Raw genomic sequence first — 16,870 nt, 5'->3', positions numbered from 1 at the left:
CGTTAATTCAGATATTTCAGTGGGTAGGGCAGATATAGGGGTCAAGGCATTCTATGGTAATTTCAAAGAGAGAGTCAGGAACAAACACTGGTTTTTTTCTTCAGATGCACAATATTTCCCTGTTTCCCTCCCCTCCCCACCTACTCTGGCAAGAGTGACTTCCCCATTAAGATGCATTCATTTGGCTGGAACTCTCAGTGTACAAAAAAAAGAGTTGTATTCTTTCTGCTCTGCTGCTAAGGTCAAGCTGCCAGTTTTCTTTGTGATGTGTGAGGCAGCACAGAACACAAATCGCATTTCCACTCTCTTCAGGTCTTCTTTTAAATGCCACAATACTGACAGTAATCACTGAGCTGAACAGATATGACACACAAGACACTGACAGAACAAATAAGGCCCATCCTATCTTGGTTTTCCACCAAGTAAACAAATATGTATTTGGTTGTCAGTTTAGCTAGAGAGGGTTCTGAAGATAGGTAACTTTTAAACACTGTGCCATTGTGAGAAATTCATCGTATGTTAAACATCCTGAGATTAACAAAAATACAGAAATAAACTAGACATGTAAATAAAATAAAATGGGAACAGAAAAACCTGTTCCAAATAGATGTAAATCTAACCTCTTCCAGGTTGCTATTTTCCTGGTAAAATATTTTATTGGTAGGAAATACACTTACAGTAACTTTATGGAGAAAAAAAAAGAATTTTGAAAGATAGCATGGGCTCTGCACAATTGACTAACACAAACAGGTGATATTTTAAATTTCCTACTTCTCTAATAAATTCTGTCATATACTTAAAGGGAAACCTTTCAAGAAGAAAAGAGATAATAGTGGGTAAAAGGAATTAATACTCAGAGGCAAGTAATTCTATCACCAACATCTTAATGATTTTTTTAGCAGCTTGTTATACACTAAACCTGAAAAGAATTATTCATGGTATTTGTCTATGGCATTGAACTTTGACTGTGAGCCAGGGAATTATTTGATTCCCTCAGAAACTTTCATCACAGTACAAACTGGTATTGTGTCTGCCTAGGTCATTTCCTGAGCAATCATGTCTACTACAGCGTATCTCATCTGTTCCCACTCCACATCCTGCTTTTTGTTGTGACTAAATTAACATCAGTGGTGTTAAAGATATTCCCAAGTGCTAAAGATATTCCCAAGTGTTCCAGCCCTGTAAAATACTCACTGTTTATGATTTTTACTAACTTTATTTGCAATGCTTTAGGTCAGAAATGAAAAAATTAACAATTTACTGGAATAAAAATTTCAATTTTCCACATTTTTCCTACTTGCAGCCAATCAGAAATGCATTTTATTCACAGGCTTGAAAATGCATTTGAATTACATCATCCTGAAGTATCCCAACACACAAAATTGGTTTGAGCATTGCTAAAAACTTGTACTAAAACTCATTCAATATGTATAGTGATGCTTTAGAACCATGAAACATGATACATAGCTTTGCAAAACAATTTGATCCATAGTTATTTTTAGGTAAATGAAAATAAAGAAAATAAACCTTCAATCACCAAGTAATCCTATTTTTGAAATATGTTGTCACTGTCAATCAGCCCAAGTTGTTATCTCACTGGGTTTTGCACAGCTTTCTATAAATTCTTTGAATAACACTTTGGCACTAACAACTATTTTCCTTAAAGAGTGAAAATGCGTGTTACTTTACAGTAAATAAACCTTTCATGAGCATGTTTCAGGGATATGTGTATTTAAATCTGTTTATAGTCACTGGCATTTTGTTTAGATTTTTCCTCCTACTGCCACTTGTTCAAAATTTATTATAGTGAAGTAGCTGTTTGTTTATATTGTTATGAGCAGTAATAGCTGGGGAGTGAGAGCAAGGGTAAGAGCTGGGCCACAAAGAATAAAAGAAAACATAAATTTGTTTTGCATCTTGCCCCTTTTGTCCCAGATTGGGGGAAAACAGAATTTTATTTCTGGGTACCAATGGAGATATCCCTCTAGCATCACTGTGATTCATAATTCTGCTGAAGATTTTTGTGTGAGGAGGAATCTATCTCTTCAAAGAACACAGAAGAGCCTGATAAATGCTGTGCCTCCCACTGATTTCACAGGGTGTTACATACTGCTGAGGCTGGGACCCACAGACTCCTCTCCATTCTGGATGGCTGTCAGAACACCAGACACGAGAAGCATCGCTTTGCCTAGCACCCCATAAATTTATATTAATGTTGGATTTACACAGCTTTGTACATGGCTGAGGAGAGAAAAAAAAATGTCCCATGCTCAGAAGACTTAGAATCACAGAACCATAGAAAAATTAAGGTTGGAAAAGTGCCCTAAGATCATCAAGCTCAGCATTGACAGGATCACCACAAAACCACATCCCTAACCTCCGTCCACATACACAAGTTCTGGTAACACCTCAAGAAATGGTGAATTCACCAGTATCCTGGATAGCCTTTTGCAATGCCTGAGCGTCCTTTCTCTGAAGAAACACTTTCTAGTTTTTAACCTAAACCTCCTCTGGCACAACTTGAGGCCATTTTCTCTTATCCTATGGCTTGTTACCTGGCAGAAGACATTGACCCATGCCAGTCTACAGCTGAGATGATGCCTCTCCATCTCCCTACTCCAGAGAGCCACTGAGTTAAGAACATCGGTTAAGAAGATCAGAGGCAGGAGGATGATCCCCTAACATGACCTCTGTGTGCATTTTGGCTACCAGTATGTGCAGCATATATGGGATATGACCAGGGACTATTAGCCCCTTGTAGGAAAACTGCAGTGCAAAGACAGCATCTGAAACCAATGTTCTTTGAAGTACAAATTTCTGCTTTTTCCTTCTATCCCTTTACTCCTTTATAATTCCTTAATTCATCTGTTTCTAATTTTCTTTTTTTGAATATTTTTCTATGTTTCTATGTTTTTTCTATTTTTCTATTCTTTATTGTTGATGCCTGTTAACATTTCCCTCTGCAAACAGCTTGGATTGCTTTTTTTATATATTCTCTTTTGATTTTTTTCTAACTCCTTCCTCATCATCAAATATCAGAGGCCAATTCAGATGCCAATTGTCATTTTGAGCATATTACCTGGGGGAAAAAAGAAAAAAAAATAATAGGAAATAGGATAAAAATAAACAATAGGAAACTTATGCGATGCACTCCTTGTTATGTCAGGCATATAATAATTTTTAAGTATCTTGGGAAAGATTTGAAAAATGGGGCTTTTGAAGTCCACTTTCACAGGAATGGACTGGTAAACAGAGTGTGCACTAAGAGAGAGATTGTGTTGCAAATTTGCTTTTTTTTCACTCTGGGAAATCCATTGAAACTGCTCTAAGAGGAAGAAAGACACAAGAACCTGGCTTCTGGAGCTCATGGGTTTCTGGAGCTCATATATTATACATCTTATACTTGTATGAGGTATTAGATTGTTCTTTTTCTCCTCGATTCCTAGGACAGAAATAATATGTTTCTAGAGCTTATCTACAAACATGTGGAACCCTCATGAAGCCCAGGAACTCATCCTTGGGCTGTGCCCAGTGTCAGATACGGCACAGAGCAGAGCTCTGGCTTGCTGTGTGTGATGAGTGATCAAATGATCATGCCACCAGGCAGCCCAAGCATTATTATTCACTGTGAAGGAAACATCTAATGACTGCTTTTAATCAAATTGAGAACATAATTTTTATGTTAGAAAGTCTAGAAAAAATTTAGAGAAGGGGGATTTTTAAAGCTTGCCCGGCATTCTGGATGACTTAAGAAGCTGCTGGTTTTGAAACAACTGAGAATTTGACAACACTTGGGCTTAGTTTTGAATATCTGGAATTAAAATCTAAAATAACTGTACATATTTTGCAAGCTGCAAAGAGACATTTTTGTGAAGACACTGCAGATCCTGTTCAACAGAGAAAAGTGCAGTGTAACACAACAAGCTGTCCTGCAGGTAGTCAGCCAGGAAAGTCACTGAAGGAATCACAGAATCTGGCAGAGCAATCAAGTTAGTAAAGGAATCAAGATTTGAAAGAGAAAATGACTTTCAGCTAGGACTCATTTATTTTGGGCATGTGAAAATGGACAAGAATTACAGAATTACATTAGCACTTCCAGGAGATTGCATGGAAAGAAACAGCTCCTCTCATAACTGTAGTCAGTGTAAACTAAGAAGAACTACGTGCATCAGTCTCTCAGCTGTTTACAGCTCTTACTTTGCCAAAGCTTATGAAATTAATTTTTAAAACTTAAAAACATTTGTGAGGCCAACTTTGGGACCCCTGAAATAGCTAGTTTAGTTCTAGGGTTTTAATGAAAAGATAAAATACTGATTACATGTGTTGAAAACAACTTTTTGGAGACTTTGGCAACAATACACAACTTGGCATCTCCTGAGATAGTCTTTTATGCACACATTGACACCCTCATCTTTTAGATTTTCCCCACCTATATGGAAACAAAGTGATTTTATTTTAGCCAGTGTCTCCACTGCTCAGTGGGCAGGTAATGCTTTAGCAGATTTCTAGGGCTTGAAGAACAATGTCTTCCCAACACAATTCCTCTGAAACTGGGACCCTGCATAACACCCTGCTAACATCCAATTCCTGTCACTGGAGTTGTGCGAGCATGATGAGACTTCCAGCTTCTAGGAAAGAAAATTAGACAGGCTTGCAGGCATAAAGGGAGACTAACTAAAGTCAAAGAACAAATTAAAAGTGGAAAAGGATTGCCAGAGGAATGGAAGGGAATAAAATGGAAAGTATAGAAAGAGAAGGGATGAAAGCAGCAGCAGAAGAAGAAGAAGAAAAAAACTTTCTTAATTGCGCTTTCAAGAGTGTCCCTAATGGAATTAATCTCATCCAAATTCTAGCAGATAGCACATGCCAAAAATGGTGCAGATGGCTGGGCTCAGCAGCAGGGACGGCTTGGAAGGGAAGCGGTTCCTGTGGCTGCCTCAACAGATTGTTTACAGCAAAGATACCGACAGTGCCCAGCCATTGTCATGAAACAGAGCTTGTTCCCTTGTTTGAGACTTCAATCTGGGCATTTCAAATGGCAGATTTGTGTGTGGCTGAAACTAGGAGAGTCCTTGATAGTCCAATTCCTGTTGCTGTGGAATAGCCCGGAAGGTTTTCTGTCTCTTTATAGCAAGCACTGTGAATGGGAAAAGCTGAGCAGGGCTGAAGTCACTGAAATCCTCACTCTAAGTGAAGCTCTGCTTTAATGAAACACCATTAAAAGCAGATTCATTAATATAACCTTCTGTGAGTACCAATCACTTAGAATGATAGAATACCCTGGCTTGGAAGGGGCTTACAAGGATCATCAAATCCATCTCTTGGCCCTCAGCAGGGCCATCCCCAGGAATCCCACCCCATGCCTGAGAGCATTGCTCAAATGTTCCTTGGTCTGTGTCATTCTGGTGCTGTGACCATTCCCTGGGGAGCCTGTTACTGCCCAAACACCCCCTTGGGGAAGAACTTTCTCCTGATATCCAAACTAAACTTCCCCCAGCTCAGCTTCAGGCCATTCCCTTGGGTCCTTCATTGTTCACATAGAGGCAGGGTAGGTGAAGAGCCTGAGTCATTAAATTCCATTTCCACCCATGGAACAGAGAACAGCAGGAGGTGAGCTAAAAAATCTGTATGCCTTCCATCTGTGCACAACTACCCAACACACACATGAGGTGGCCCATACTTTCAGGCTGCTATCTCAGCATGCTTGCAGTTCTACCGGAGCCTTTATAGTCAGGACACATTTTAGTTCTGTTTAAAACAACATAAATGACTTTTTTTTTGTACACAACAAGCAAATCAATCTCGAGACTAGCCTAAGCATCTCTGTTTAGCAATCTGAACCCAAAGAAAACTGCTGGATGTCTCCATTATTAGTGCCACATCAGCAAAAGTCCTGATGCCTATTAACAGATCTCATAATTTTGAGGATGACAGCTGTCCTTCTCTTGTGTAAGAGAACTTGACAGCTCTAAATTTTCTGGTATATTTGCTCTGCAAAGTTCAATCTCTGTAATGCGCTCTGTCCTAATGTGAACCACTCAGACTAGCAAAACTTTCCCCAGCCTGTTCCTTTCAAAGACTCTTGCACAATCTGCTCCACCTTGTTTTTAAGCAAATCGTTAAGGGCCTATGCCCTTGCTATTGACCAAAAGAAGTTTGTCTTGAAGACCTTGTACGCCTCTAATAATGCATGTTCTAACTGCAATTTCATCTTGTTACTTGTTACTCTCCATGAAGCAATTCTGGCTGTTTTCCTCCCCAAATTTTGGAATATATGTGTTCTTCTCTTGATATTCATTACTTTTAAATATTGTGAGTTCCCCATCCCCTGTTCCAAGGGAGCGTGGAAGTGACCAGCTCATTTGCCTTATCCAGGTTGACATTTATCATCTGGGTGTTATGATGGGAGAAGCTGGATAAATCAACCCATTCGCATCACAGCTGCATCCATTTACATTGAATCTCTGTATACATATGCAAGTTGCACAATAAAGAATCATGAATTACTGTCTACAGCAGCTATTTTAATATAGTCATAGTCGTTTGACAACATAAATCAAAATGTGTCGCTCCTTTTATCATCTCTGTTGGTTTTCTTTGAACTCTGTCCTATTTATCAGGCATCTTCTAGTGCTGAGGAATCCAGGACTCCAGTCAGATTTCTCAGCACTGAATTGGTATCTCACATGCAGAAATCCCCCACATTAAAGGGCATATCCCCCTCATACAGAGGGCATAATTGAATCCTCCACCCCTATAACCACTGAAGTATGTGAACTGCCAAAATAATGAAAACATCTTTTACTCATTTCCCTGAGGCATACAATTCTGTCCACAAGGTCTGCCCATAGGCAAAAGAAATTGATTAATAAATAATATATTTAATCCTTTTAAGTGGATAACATACACACTAAAGATAAATGAAGAATATCAGAAAAGGGCCCAGAATAATTTGAATTCTCGGATTTAATGGTCCCAAATAAGATAACACACAGGAAAATGCAGAATTTAGGTCATCATGAGAGATGTGATAGCACAGGTGACTGCACTGGGGGAAAGAAAAAATAGCTTCAAGTTACTACAGATATTTCTCTGTATGTGACCTCTCAGAACTCTACCTGAATAAAAGAATTCATTATTCTCTGAGGAGCAAAAATAACTCCACAGAGGAAACTAGCAGGCAATCTTTCTTCTAATAAGGCCACCAATAGAAGACCATGTCAATTATTTGGAATTCATACTCAGAAAGTTGATGTGGAAATATTAGGGCTCTATAATTAAAGCATACAAGATGCTCTGAGCAGGAAAATAAGGTCCTAGAAGTGAGGTTTCACATATTCAGTGTATTGCAGTGAAAGATCAAGGTGTGAACTCATGATTATCTACAAGTACTGACAGAAAACACAGATTTTTTCAAAGTTGTTAGCAATGAGATAGGATAATATGTTTAGAAGTTGGAATTACATAAAATCAAGCTTGAAGCAAATTCAAGTATCTACCTGTGAAAGAAACTAAAACACATGGACGGTTTTGTTATCAAAGATCACAAACCTACAACTAGCTCTGCTTTTGTACACTCTCTAGAGCTTAATCTGGTTTATGAGAAAACTGGAATCTACCCATACCTGGGTGCGTGATTGTCCGGCATTGGTGGCCCTTCTCTACAAGGTATTTGTTTACTTTTTCATGGCAAAAGATACAACGTGCACCACCATTATTTTGCATGTGTAGTGGTTTGACAGGAAATGTGTTTTCTGGGATGCTGTGGTCAGGCCAATGGGTGCTCAAATTTTTATATTGGCACCTGGTTTGGCCACTGGGGATTGGATCTGCCTCTGAGAACACGGGGTTAAAAGCAGGGCTCCCCCATGGGAGGCTCTTTTTGGATTTCTGTCAGGAAAAGGGTTTGGATGTCTCCCGTGGCCCAGCTGCTGGGTGGGCCAGGGGAGGGGAAAACCATGGAGCCTGGGAGAGGTAGGCCTGGCCCTGAGGGTGGAAGGGTGGAAGACAGAAGTACTGGGAGGCACTGGGCAGCCTTCTCTGGGAGAGAGAGAGAGAGAGAGAGGGAGAGAGAGAGAGAGGCAGGGACTGTTATCTTGGAATTTGATATCATGCACTGCCGGCACAGCACGGCCTGCAGCGAAGGGAGGGGGGGGGGGGCGCACTGAGAAAGAGCCCACCTGCTTGTAGACAATGAAAACCTTATGGAACATTGGCCCTTCCTAGAAGAGAGATAAGAGTAGAGGATGAATAAGGAAATGGGCAAGTGGTGAAGGTCTGGGCAAGTGAGAGAGATGTTGGAGGAATGGAGAAGATGGAGTGGCATGTTTGCTGGACTCTTTTTTTTGTATAGCCATGGACTGTTTCCCTGTGATACAGAGACTGCATTTAGGGGGAGGCAGTATCTCAGAACCAGGAGGGTTCAGTGTGGGGACCCCTCGGCCCCAGGGGGTGAAAAAATGTGGGGGGGACAGATGGTCCCGAAGGAGAGACTGTGCCTTTTTGGAGTGAGACAAGGCATCCTTAAAAGACAATCCTAGAAGCAGCTCTGGTCCGTGCACAGTGGTGAGAGCACTGGACAGGAAGGAAGAGATCCCCATGCCACAAGAATGACTCTTTCTCCTCTTGATGAACTGAGGATTGATTTGAAATATGGTGCTGGACCGAGAGTCGGTGATTTGGGGGAATGTATTGTATTGGGAATTTGGTGGCGAGGAGGAGGAGATGTATTTGTGAAGTTTTCATTTTCCTTCTGTGTTTCTTTTTACTTGTAGTTTAGTTAATAAAGTTTTCCCTATTTCAAAGTGAAGGCCTGCTTTGCTTGTTCCTGGTCACATCTCAGAGCAGACACCAGGGAGAGGGTATTCTCACGGGGGCACTGGCTCTGTGCCAGTGTCAAACCATGACAGCATGAATCACCTGTAATTCTGCATTAGAACTGTGCAGGCAGCACCATGAAGTGACCAGAGAAATTTATATATGTCATTTTGAATGGTCAGTACCCTTACCCTTTCATAACTGTTACCAAGAAGGAAGATTGCATCTAGTAAAAATAAATTTTTCTTTTCATCCTTCCTTTTCTATTTCTTTTAAATCTGAGTAAGTTGAATAATTTCCCTGAAACACCTGAGGAAATAAAAATCTGAATTACTTTTTTTCATTTGTTTGTTTGCTTTTCAGACAGAGAATGATAAGGGAACAACCAATTATATTCAGATGGCATACAGATCTGTGTCTTTCTTAATAAATATTTCCATTTTTTTCTCCACTTAAATAAAAATTGTCATTTTTTGCAGTTAGAAGAGAAGAAGGAAAAATCAAGACAGCAAAAACTACACTTGTGTTGACTTTGAGGGGTAAAAAAGGGCCTTAGTTTGCCTTAACTCTAATGCACAGCATGCCCAAGCACTTGAAAGGGAACTTTTTTCACCTTGACTCATACTGAGCAGTAACTAAACCCAACACCTTCATCCTGGTCATTGGCTTGTCTCAGGACATGAGAGAAGGCCAGACCCTTTCCTTTGATTCATTTACTAGGCATTTAGGGAAGCACAGCTATACCTGAGAATATTCCTGGGGAAAATGAGAAACTGAATGTAAACCAACCCCCTAAAAAAAAAAAAAAAAAAAAAGAATTAAAACATAAAAGGCTGCTGAGGTGTTTGATCAATGTCTGGAGAGTGCTCTGTGACACCAAGCCCAGTGGTGGGGGTAAGAACAGCATTAGCAGGCCCAAGTGGTGCTTTTCAAGCTCAGCACTTTTAATACCAGTGGAATCTCTTCCCTTGCCCTTCATCCTTTTCAGTGTAACCTGGATCATACATTAATTTTCCTCCAGGGATTTTGCAAACAGCTGCAGTGGGCCAGCTCAACAGCAAACACTCCATGGTGCTCTATTTACTGGGGACTCTTGTTATGAGGACGTGCTTGAAAATAATAGGCACATCATTTGCTTTATCAAGGCAGAATAAGAGGCAAAACCGGTCCAGAGAAAAAAGGCAGTCGAGCACATAAATGAAAGAAAATTGCAGATTTAATCTAATTCCTCATACTGAAGTTCTCACATCACAGAGAACATAATTGTTTTCACACATTTTGGAACTTATTGTGTACACATGATCTTGAAATTAATTGGATGAGTCACCTGCATCTGTAGAAACACAGCCTTTATGCCACACTGGAAAAAACAAGCAAAACAAAACAAAACAAAAATCAGGGAAATCAATGGGTAGGAATGCCTCCTTTAGACAGGCCAGTCTGAGAATACATTTCCTCACACTATTCCTCCAATATCCTTGAGAGAATCTTTTCTCAATTTCTTCTCTTCCACTTTTTTTTTTATTCTTTTTAAGATTGAAGCCTGAAAATACATTTCTAATTACTTTCCAATATACAATTAAACAGGAAACATATTAGTTTTACAAAAGTCTTTAGGCAATTATTTAAAAATATCTTCAAATATTGTATGGTGGCAACAGATCATTTGGCAATCTGTCTGAGAAATAAACTTCCATAAGACAGCTAAATAGAAATTCAATTTACACCTATGATAAGCCTATGCTATGCATAAACATCTAATTTTATTTGCCTGGAATAACTGTAGATCATGTTCAGCCTTAAATAAATCATTGTTAACCAGGGTTAGGGAAAAAACAATCAAACAAAAAAACAAGAAAACACTAAAACAATATTTTTATTCAGCCAAGAAGATGCACATAAAGGTGGGTTACAGTGCAACCTGATCATTGTTTGGAGATTGCTTAGGTAATAATTTTTCATCAGAGGGAGGTTTTTTATTTTATTCAGTTGCACAGGAACATCAATTTATTCATTTTAACAGTCACTTTGCAAGCCCTGGGTTAATCATCACTAATGTTTTGCAGAATGTGCTGCAGTTAAGTATTGTTATCAGTGTAACAGTTTTGCCAAATATAAAGCAGCAATGGGATTGAAGGGCTCTTTTGTGCATGTTTTTTGTTTGTAACACTGAAAAACAGAGCTAACCCCAGAGGTCTGATCTGCATCAAGCAAGGACCATGACAGCGCCTTGTTTACTGCTCTCTAAAGGTATTTGTGAGCAAAATGGGTTTCAGAATCTCCAAGGTTCTCAGGGTTTGAGGTCTATGTCAGGTAACATTATGTAAGTTTGAGTGGCACTGAGGTGGCCTGATATTTGTCATCAGAGCAGAGAAGAACAGATGCCAAATTCACATTCTTAATTGAAATATAACTAAAATTAGAAGTACATAATTTTGATATGAACTGCAATTGAATGAGAGTCAATACAAAATTTACTTTATTCACTTCAGTTTAATTTCAATTTAATTATTGGTTCTAGCATATTTTTGGTCTCAACTTGCATCAGCTTGTCCATGATGTTCTTGATGACGAGCACAACTTACACAACGCATGAAATCAACACGTTGCTCTGAAAACAAAAATAATTCTGTTTTCATATGTCTTAGAAGAAACAACTCATTCTAGGGAATCTATATTCCACAACTGCAGTACAGAAATCAACTCCAATGAAAATTTACAGCTAGCTTCATACATTTTCATTAGACACAACTATTACCTGTTTCTTCTAGAGCTGGGTTTTGAGGTGGTGTTTTTTTCCCTCCTACAAAGTTATGTCAGATTTTTTTAAATTTCTTTTTAAATTAGTGTTCATTTTCCAGAATTGATTTTGAAATGAGAGAACCCTTATGTAACAACTCTCAGACCATTTGCCGTTTACACATTATTGCTCTGCATGTGATGGGTGTCAGACTGGGATACACAGAGTTTATCTTTTACCAGCTCCTGTGAAATTTACTCAACACTGAACAGGAAAAATAAAAGGATGTTGGCTGTCCTCCTGGACTGTCTGCCATCTTTGAGCAGGCCTGATTAATCCAATGCCAAAAGAGCAACCATTTTTGGTCTCCTCCTCCTCATTCCCCCCCATGCACAAGTGTCACAGGTAGAGAGCAGGGGAGGGTTGGAACCACAAGACCAAAATGCCCAGGGGACATCTGGAAGTGAACTACATCCAGGGTAAAAAGAAATCTAACATTTTTGCAGCTTCGTTCCTATGGAAAATTCATTCCAAACCTGAATTATTTAATGTTTGAATGAATTGAGGGATGGAAAGGCTTTCATCCGAGAGAGGTTTCCCACTCAGTAATTTAACCCCAGCTGTTACTGTTTTTATCAAGACTTAAAAGCATAGAAAGAGGGAGAAGATGGGAAAAAGAAGGCAGGATGTTATCAATGTATCAAACCACATATCACTGATTTCTCAAAATGAAAACTGGAAGCTGAACTTTCTGTTATTTTTTTTCATCCTTATTCTACTCTTATTTGCTTTAATGGCTAAATTCATAATTTTCTGGACACATTGAATCTAGGTCACTAGGGGAAGGCAGAGCTCATCTTGTACAATGAAAATAGTCGTTAAGGCCTTTTTCTGTTTTTAATCCAGTGTAAATTAATCCTGTTTATGTAACAGTCAGACTGAATTAATGATTTGTAGGATGACATCTATTTTTCCTTTTTATCTCTCTCTGAATTCTATCAGTTGGACTATCTTTCAGCATTCTGCTGAAATATTTCAGGTCCATTACACATCAGAAGTTCATACCCAGTAAATGTTGAACTGCCCACCTCTTTTCTTATGAACTCTTAATAATACTCAGTTGCTGGGGTATTTTTTTTTTCTCTCAGGAGTTTCACTTTCATGATAACAAGAGAAAGTTTTCAATAATCCTATCAAATTTCATAAATTTGCACTTAATCCCATCTTAGTTTCTTTAGACCTCACAATTCTACTTGTTAATTATGTTTCTCAGCTTTGGAGATGTATCATATCTTTTTCAATCTACAGATATAAAGGCTTTGTTCTAATTAAATTAACAGCTAACATTTTCGGAAGACAGAAATTTTAATTAACTAAATTTGTAATTTCAACTTTTATCTAATAGTAAATGGAAACTCAGAAATTTCTCTGCTTACATGTAAATTTTGATTGTAATGATTCAATCATGCTATGAATGTTGTATAGTTTGTAATACTTTGTGGTGAACAAGTTTTCAAAATTGCATTATTCCTACAAACATGTTTGGGGGTGGGGGAAATTGCTGCCATCTTTTGGATACACTCAGGGAAAAAAAAAAAAAAAAAGAAACTAAAGATACATAAATAAGGAAAAAAAATTACTGAAAGTTCCAGCTGGCACATCCTGGATACCTGCTTTCCTATGGAAAAGATAATCTGAATTTGCAGAAATTTACCCCGAGATCACCAATATGTTGTTCTTTCCCATTTTATATGGTGATTATATAGTAACATCTGTGCAAGAACTGTTTGCTTGGTTAAGTAATACTGGTGGGAAATAGCTTTCACTGAAAGATGTGCCACTGAAGTTGAAGCCAAGTACAACAAAACCACAAAGATTATGGATACAGAAAGAAAATTAAGTTCACTCACAATTTTTAACTTTTTGCACCTCTACTTCATCTTACTGCTTGAATATAAATAAAACTTTTTTGATACACAGAGTTATTACAGTTTAGTGTCACAGCTATTTATCCTGAAAATTCCTTAGAATCTAGCTGGGATGCATTATATTATATTATCCTGCTTTTTGCAATTTTGTTTCTGTTGTTCTTTTGAATTTCCAGGAGATGTAATCAAATTCTTGTTGTGTGGCCAGCTCAATATACTGACTTCTGAGACAAACTCTGCGTGTTCAGCAAAGTCTTTGTAAGAACAGAGAATGCTGGTTTCAGTGAGAATAAATCAAAGCTGATAATATCTGGGAAAAAGAAAACACTGTCCAGGGAAAATAATGACTCCTCTGAAGAGATATCATTGTCAGACACTAGCATATCTTGCCAGCTGTAGACAGGGATATTAAAATATGCTGCAAATCTGCCTCAAAGCCTGGAGTGAGACTCAGACAGGCATGCTGTACCTGTCCAAAGCAGAGAGGAGACTAAACTCAGCTGAGCCACAATGACACTCAGAAAGAAAAATAAAATAAATTTAAAAATTTAAAAAATATAGAAAACAGAGCCACTGCAGGCATTCCCCACACTCTGCAGTGTACAGCTGACTTTGCAGCTAGTTTTATTTCTGCCTGAGCACCAGGACCCTCAGGCCAACAAGTTACATCCACGCTGTCCAGCAAACCAGCAGCCCTCAGCAAGTGGGAGAGTGACTCGGGCACTTGCTAAAGTCACAGCAGCAGCCTGGCTGCTCCCTCCCCACACACATCACACCCAAGGTCAGCCCTACACAAATAACCAATTAAAACGGCTCGCAGCATTCCAGCCTGAAACAAATCAAGCTGACTCATTGCCCCAGCCACGAACTATAGTCTTTTATCCAAGCCATGTGCAAGAGAAAGAGGGACTAAACCCCTCATTAAAGAATATCCTCCCCCGGTGAACTTTACGCTCCCAGTTCACCCCTTCTCTCCCAAAATATTGTTGCTGAAACTTACCGCTTTTGCCAACTCCCCCTGCTCCCAGCATCACCACCTTGTACTCTCTGGAGCCTGCTGAAGAGCTGCTCGAGGAGCTGATCATTGCATTTTCTAGCTCCATCTTGCACGAAGCAGCAGAAGGGACTGAAACTGAAGAAAAAGCAACTGGCAGGTGTTTTCTCTGATCTTAAACAACTATAAAAGCTGTGTTAGGGAAAAAAAAAAAAAAAGGCAAGAAAGGAAGGTATAATGCAAGAGCTATGATTTAACAGCCTCACACACTGCTGTGCCTCTGTTAGCTGGAGAAGGTCTCATAGCAACCACTTTAACAGCTTCCAATAAAAATCTCTCTCTGCCCCCTCCCAGCTCTGTATCGTTCTCTGTTTCTCTTCCTGGACAGCAGCAGTTTTGTGAAGCTTAAGAGGTCTGGTACCTCTGGGGCTGCAGCGTCACTGAACAAATGGATCAGATACTTCAGCAAAATGAAATGGATCAAATTTCTTAATTATGAAGCTTGTTATTCTGTGCAGTACTTGCTTGAATCTTAAAACAAACCAGACAACCTTCTTCTCACCTTGGAGGTAAATATGCATCCTAAAATCATCAAGTCTGCTAGTTTTACACTTAATACAATTAGAAGTGAAACAAGTAACAACTTTAAACAGCCTTTTTTAAATGTTTTGCTGCAAAACACAGAAGTTTTCTAGGGCTATATTTGTCCCCCATTTTAGTTCATTTGCATCAATTATTTGCATTAATAAACCAAATACTGTGGGGGAAGAAACGAACAACTTTACTTGTTGTTTCCCTCCTTTTTCCATACATTTTCTCAAGGAGACAGGGACTGAAGGCAGGGGAATATATTTGTTCATTCAGAAAAGGTGTAAAGAAAAACCAACTTTTAAAATTTATTTCATACTAATCTCAAGTGATTTATCTTACCAAGCTGGTGAATGACATTCAGTGTGAAAATCTCTCACTGAAATTATTCAGTGAAAACTAACAACAAAACACAACAGCTTTTCGTTGATTTATGGCTTTGTTCTTAGAACATCTAGTCTATTTAAAGAACATGATAAATAATAAGATATTTGCCCAGCTTTAACTGTTATTTGGTATTTTTGGCGACCAAAAAGCATCTACTGCAAAACGAGTGCAAAGCAAAACTTGAACTCCTTCGGAAGTGCTGGGCTTTCATGACAGAGGTAACTATTAAGGAGACGTGGAAATGGAAGCAGGAGAAGCAGCTAATGAAGTATTTTGGAAGTCAGACACCTTCATCTATCCACCCTTCCAATGATTTCACAGAGAGTAAACACACGGCATTACTTAGAATTAAAAATGGAAAGAGAAATGAAAAAAAACCCCATAGACTAGTAGAGGGCACGATTTAAAGAAAATTAAGTAGAGGAAAAGGTGTAGGAGAGCATATATAGTTTAGAAAGGTAACTTAATGGGCTAAGAAAATACTTTATTAAAAAAGAACAGAGGTATGATGATAATAATAATAATTAGAATGGAGAAGGTGAACAGAACATGAATACTTGTTTTTCTTCCTAATAAAAACTTAGGAAACCATGGATGGAACAGAAAGCAGCCCAGTCAAAAAAAAAAAAAAACAAAAACAAACCAAAAAAAAAAACAAAACCAAAAAAAACCTTAGAAAAGTAACAACTTAGGTAGGAAAATTTTGAAATTTTGATGCTTGAAACATGGGCAGTATAACTGATCTTGTAATGAAAAAAAAATTTAAATACAGAGTAATATTAACTCTGTAATGGTCTATTAAAATCACCACCTCTTGCTTAAGGGATACTCACACGAGCAGATGCTGGAAAAACAGAGAGAAATCCAGGTATGATGGTCTGCTTTCAGCCAGGCAGCAAAAGAGGGCAGGGACAGAATCACTGTGCTCTGAGAAACCAGGACCTGCTCCTGTCCTGAGGGAGTTGTGAGCCAGCCCTGCTGTGAGTGACTCTGTGGTGCCAGGGCAGGGTGCCTGTATTTGTGTCTGGATGGCAACCCCAGAACTCAGAACGGTTTGCTCACCAGCCCATAAAGTAGGACATAAACAGGAAATGCTGCCTATGATATTATGGTATCTAAATATTGAATTTCAGCAGGAACAGGCAGGTAGGTCAGTTAAACACCGTTGCGATTAGAATTTAATTTTCATTAAAACCATTATTGTGTGGTCATTATTGATACAGTGGATGAAACTAGTAATGATGTCAAAGCCACTGCTTAGAACAGCTGGGTTTTTCTGGTAAACTCCCATCAACACAGCAAACTTCTCCTGAGGAGCTTTTGTTCCCATACCTGGCAGGTACATTTGGCTGACATTAAAATGTCAGGAAAGTAAGTGGCTACGGGCATGGCATAAAAGGCAACCTAAACAAAATA

General features: G+C 38.8%; 1 protein-coding gene across 3 annotated transcripts in view; it reads right to left on the bottom strand.

The window, feature by feature from the left end:
• The window catches only part of RIT2 (Ras like without CAAX 2), a 218,125-nt gene extending 201,655 nt beyond the window's left edge, over window positions 1–16,470 (bottom strand). Inside the window, exons 1-2 of one of the 3 annotated variants that reach the window (XM_064736490.1) lie at window positions 16,288–16,470; window positions 14,486–14,671 (exon numbers count right to left, since the gene is read on the bottom strand). In XM_064736490.1, the coding sequence (XP_064592560.1) occupies window positions 14,486–14,588 (103 nt within the window). In that variant the 5' untranslated portion in view covers window positions 14,589–14,671; window positions 16,288–16,470. Of the gene's footprint in view, window positions 1–14,485; window positions 14,838–16,287 lie in introns of those variants that run through there. The other 2 variants (XM_064736491.1, XM_064736492.1) reach the window with 2 other exon arrangements.
• Window positions 16,471–16,870: the final 400 nt, after the last annotated feature.

This window comes from Zonotrichia leucophrys, chromosome Z (genome assembly GCF_028769735.1).
Source record: "Zonotrichia leucophrys gambelii isolate GWCS_2022_RI chromosome Z, RI_Zleu_2.0, whole genome shotgun sequence".
Classification (NCBI taxonomy): Eukaryota; Metazoa; Chordata; class Aves; order Passeriformes; family Passerellidae; genus Zonotrichia; species Zonotrichia leucophrys.
Note: the sequence above shows the minus strand (reverse complement) of the source record. Positions and strands in the feature narration are given on the sequence as shown.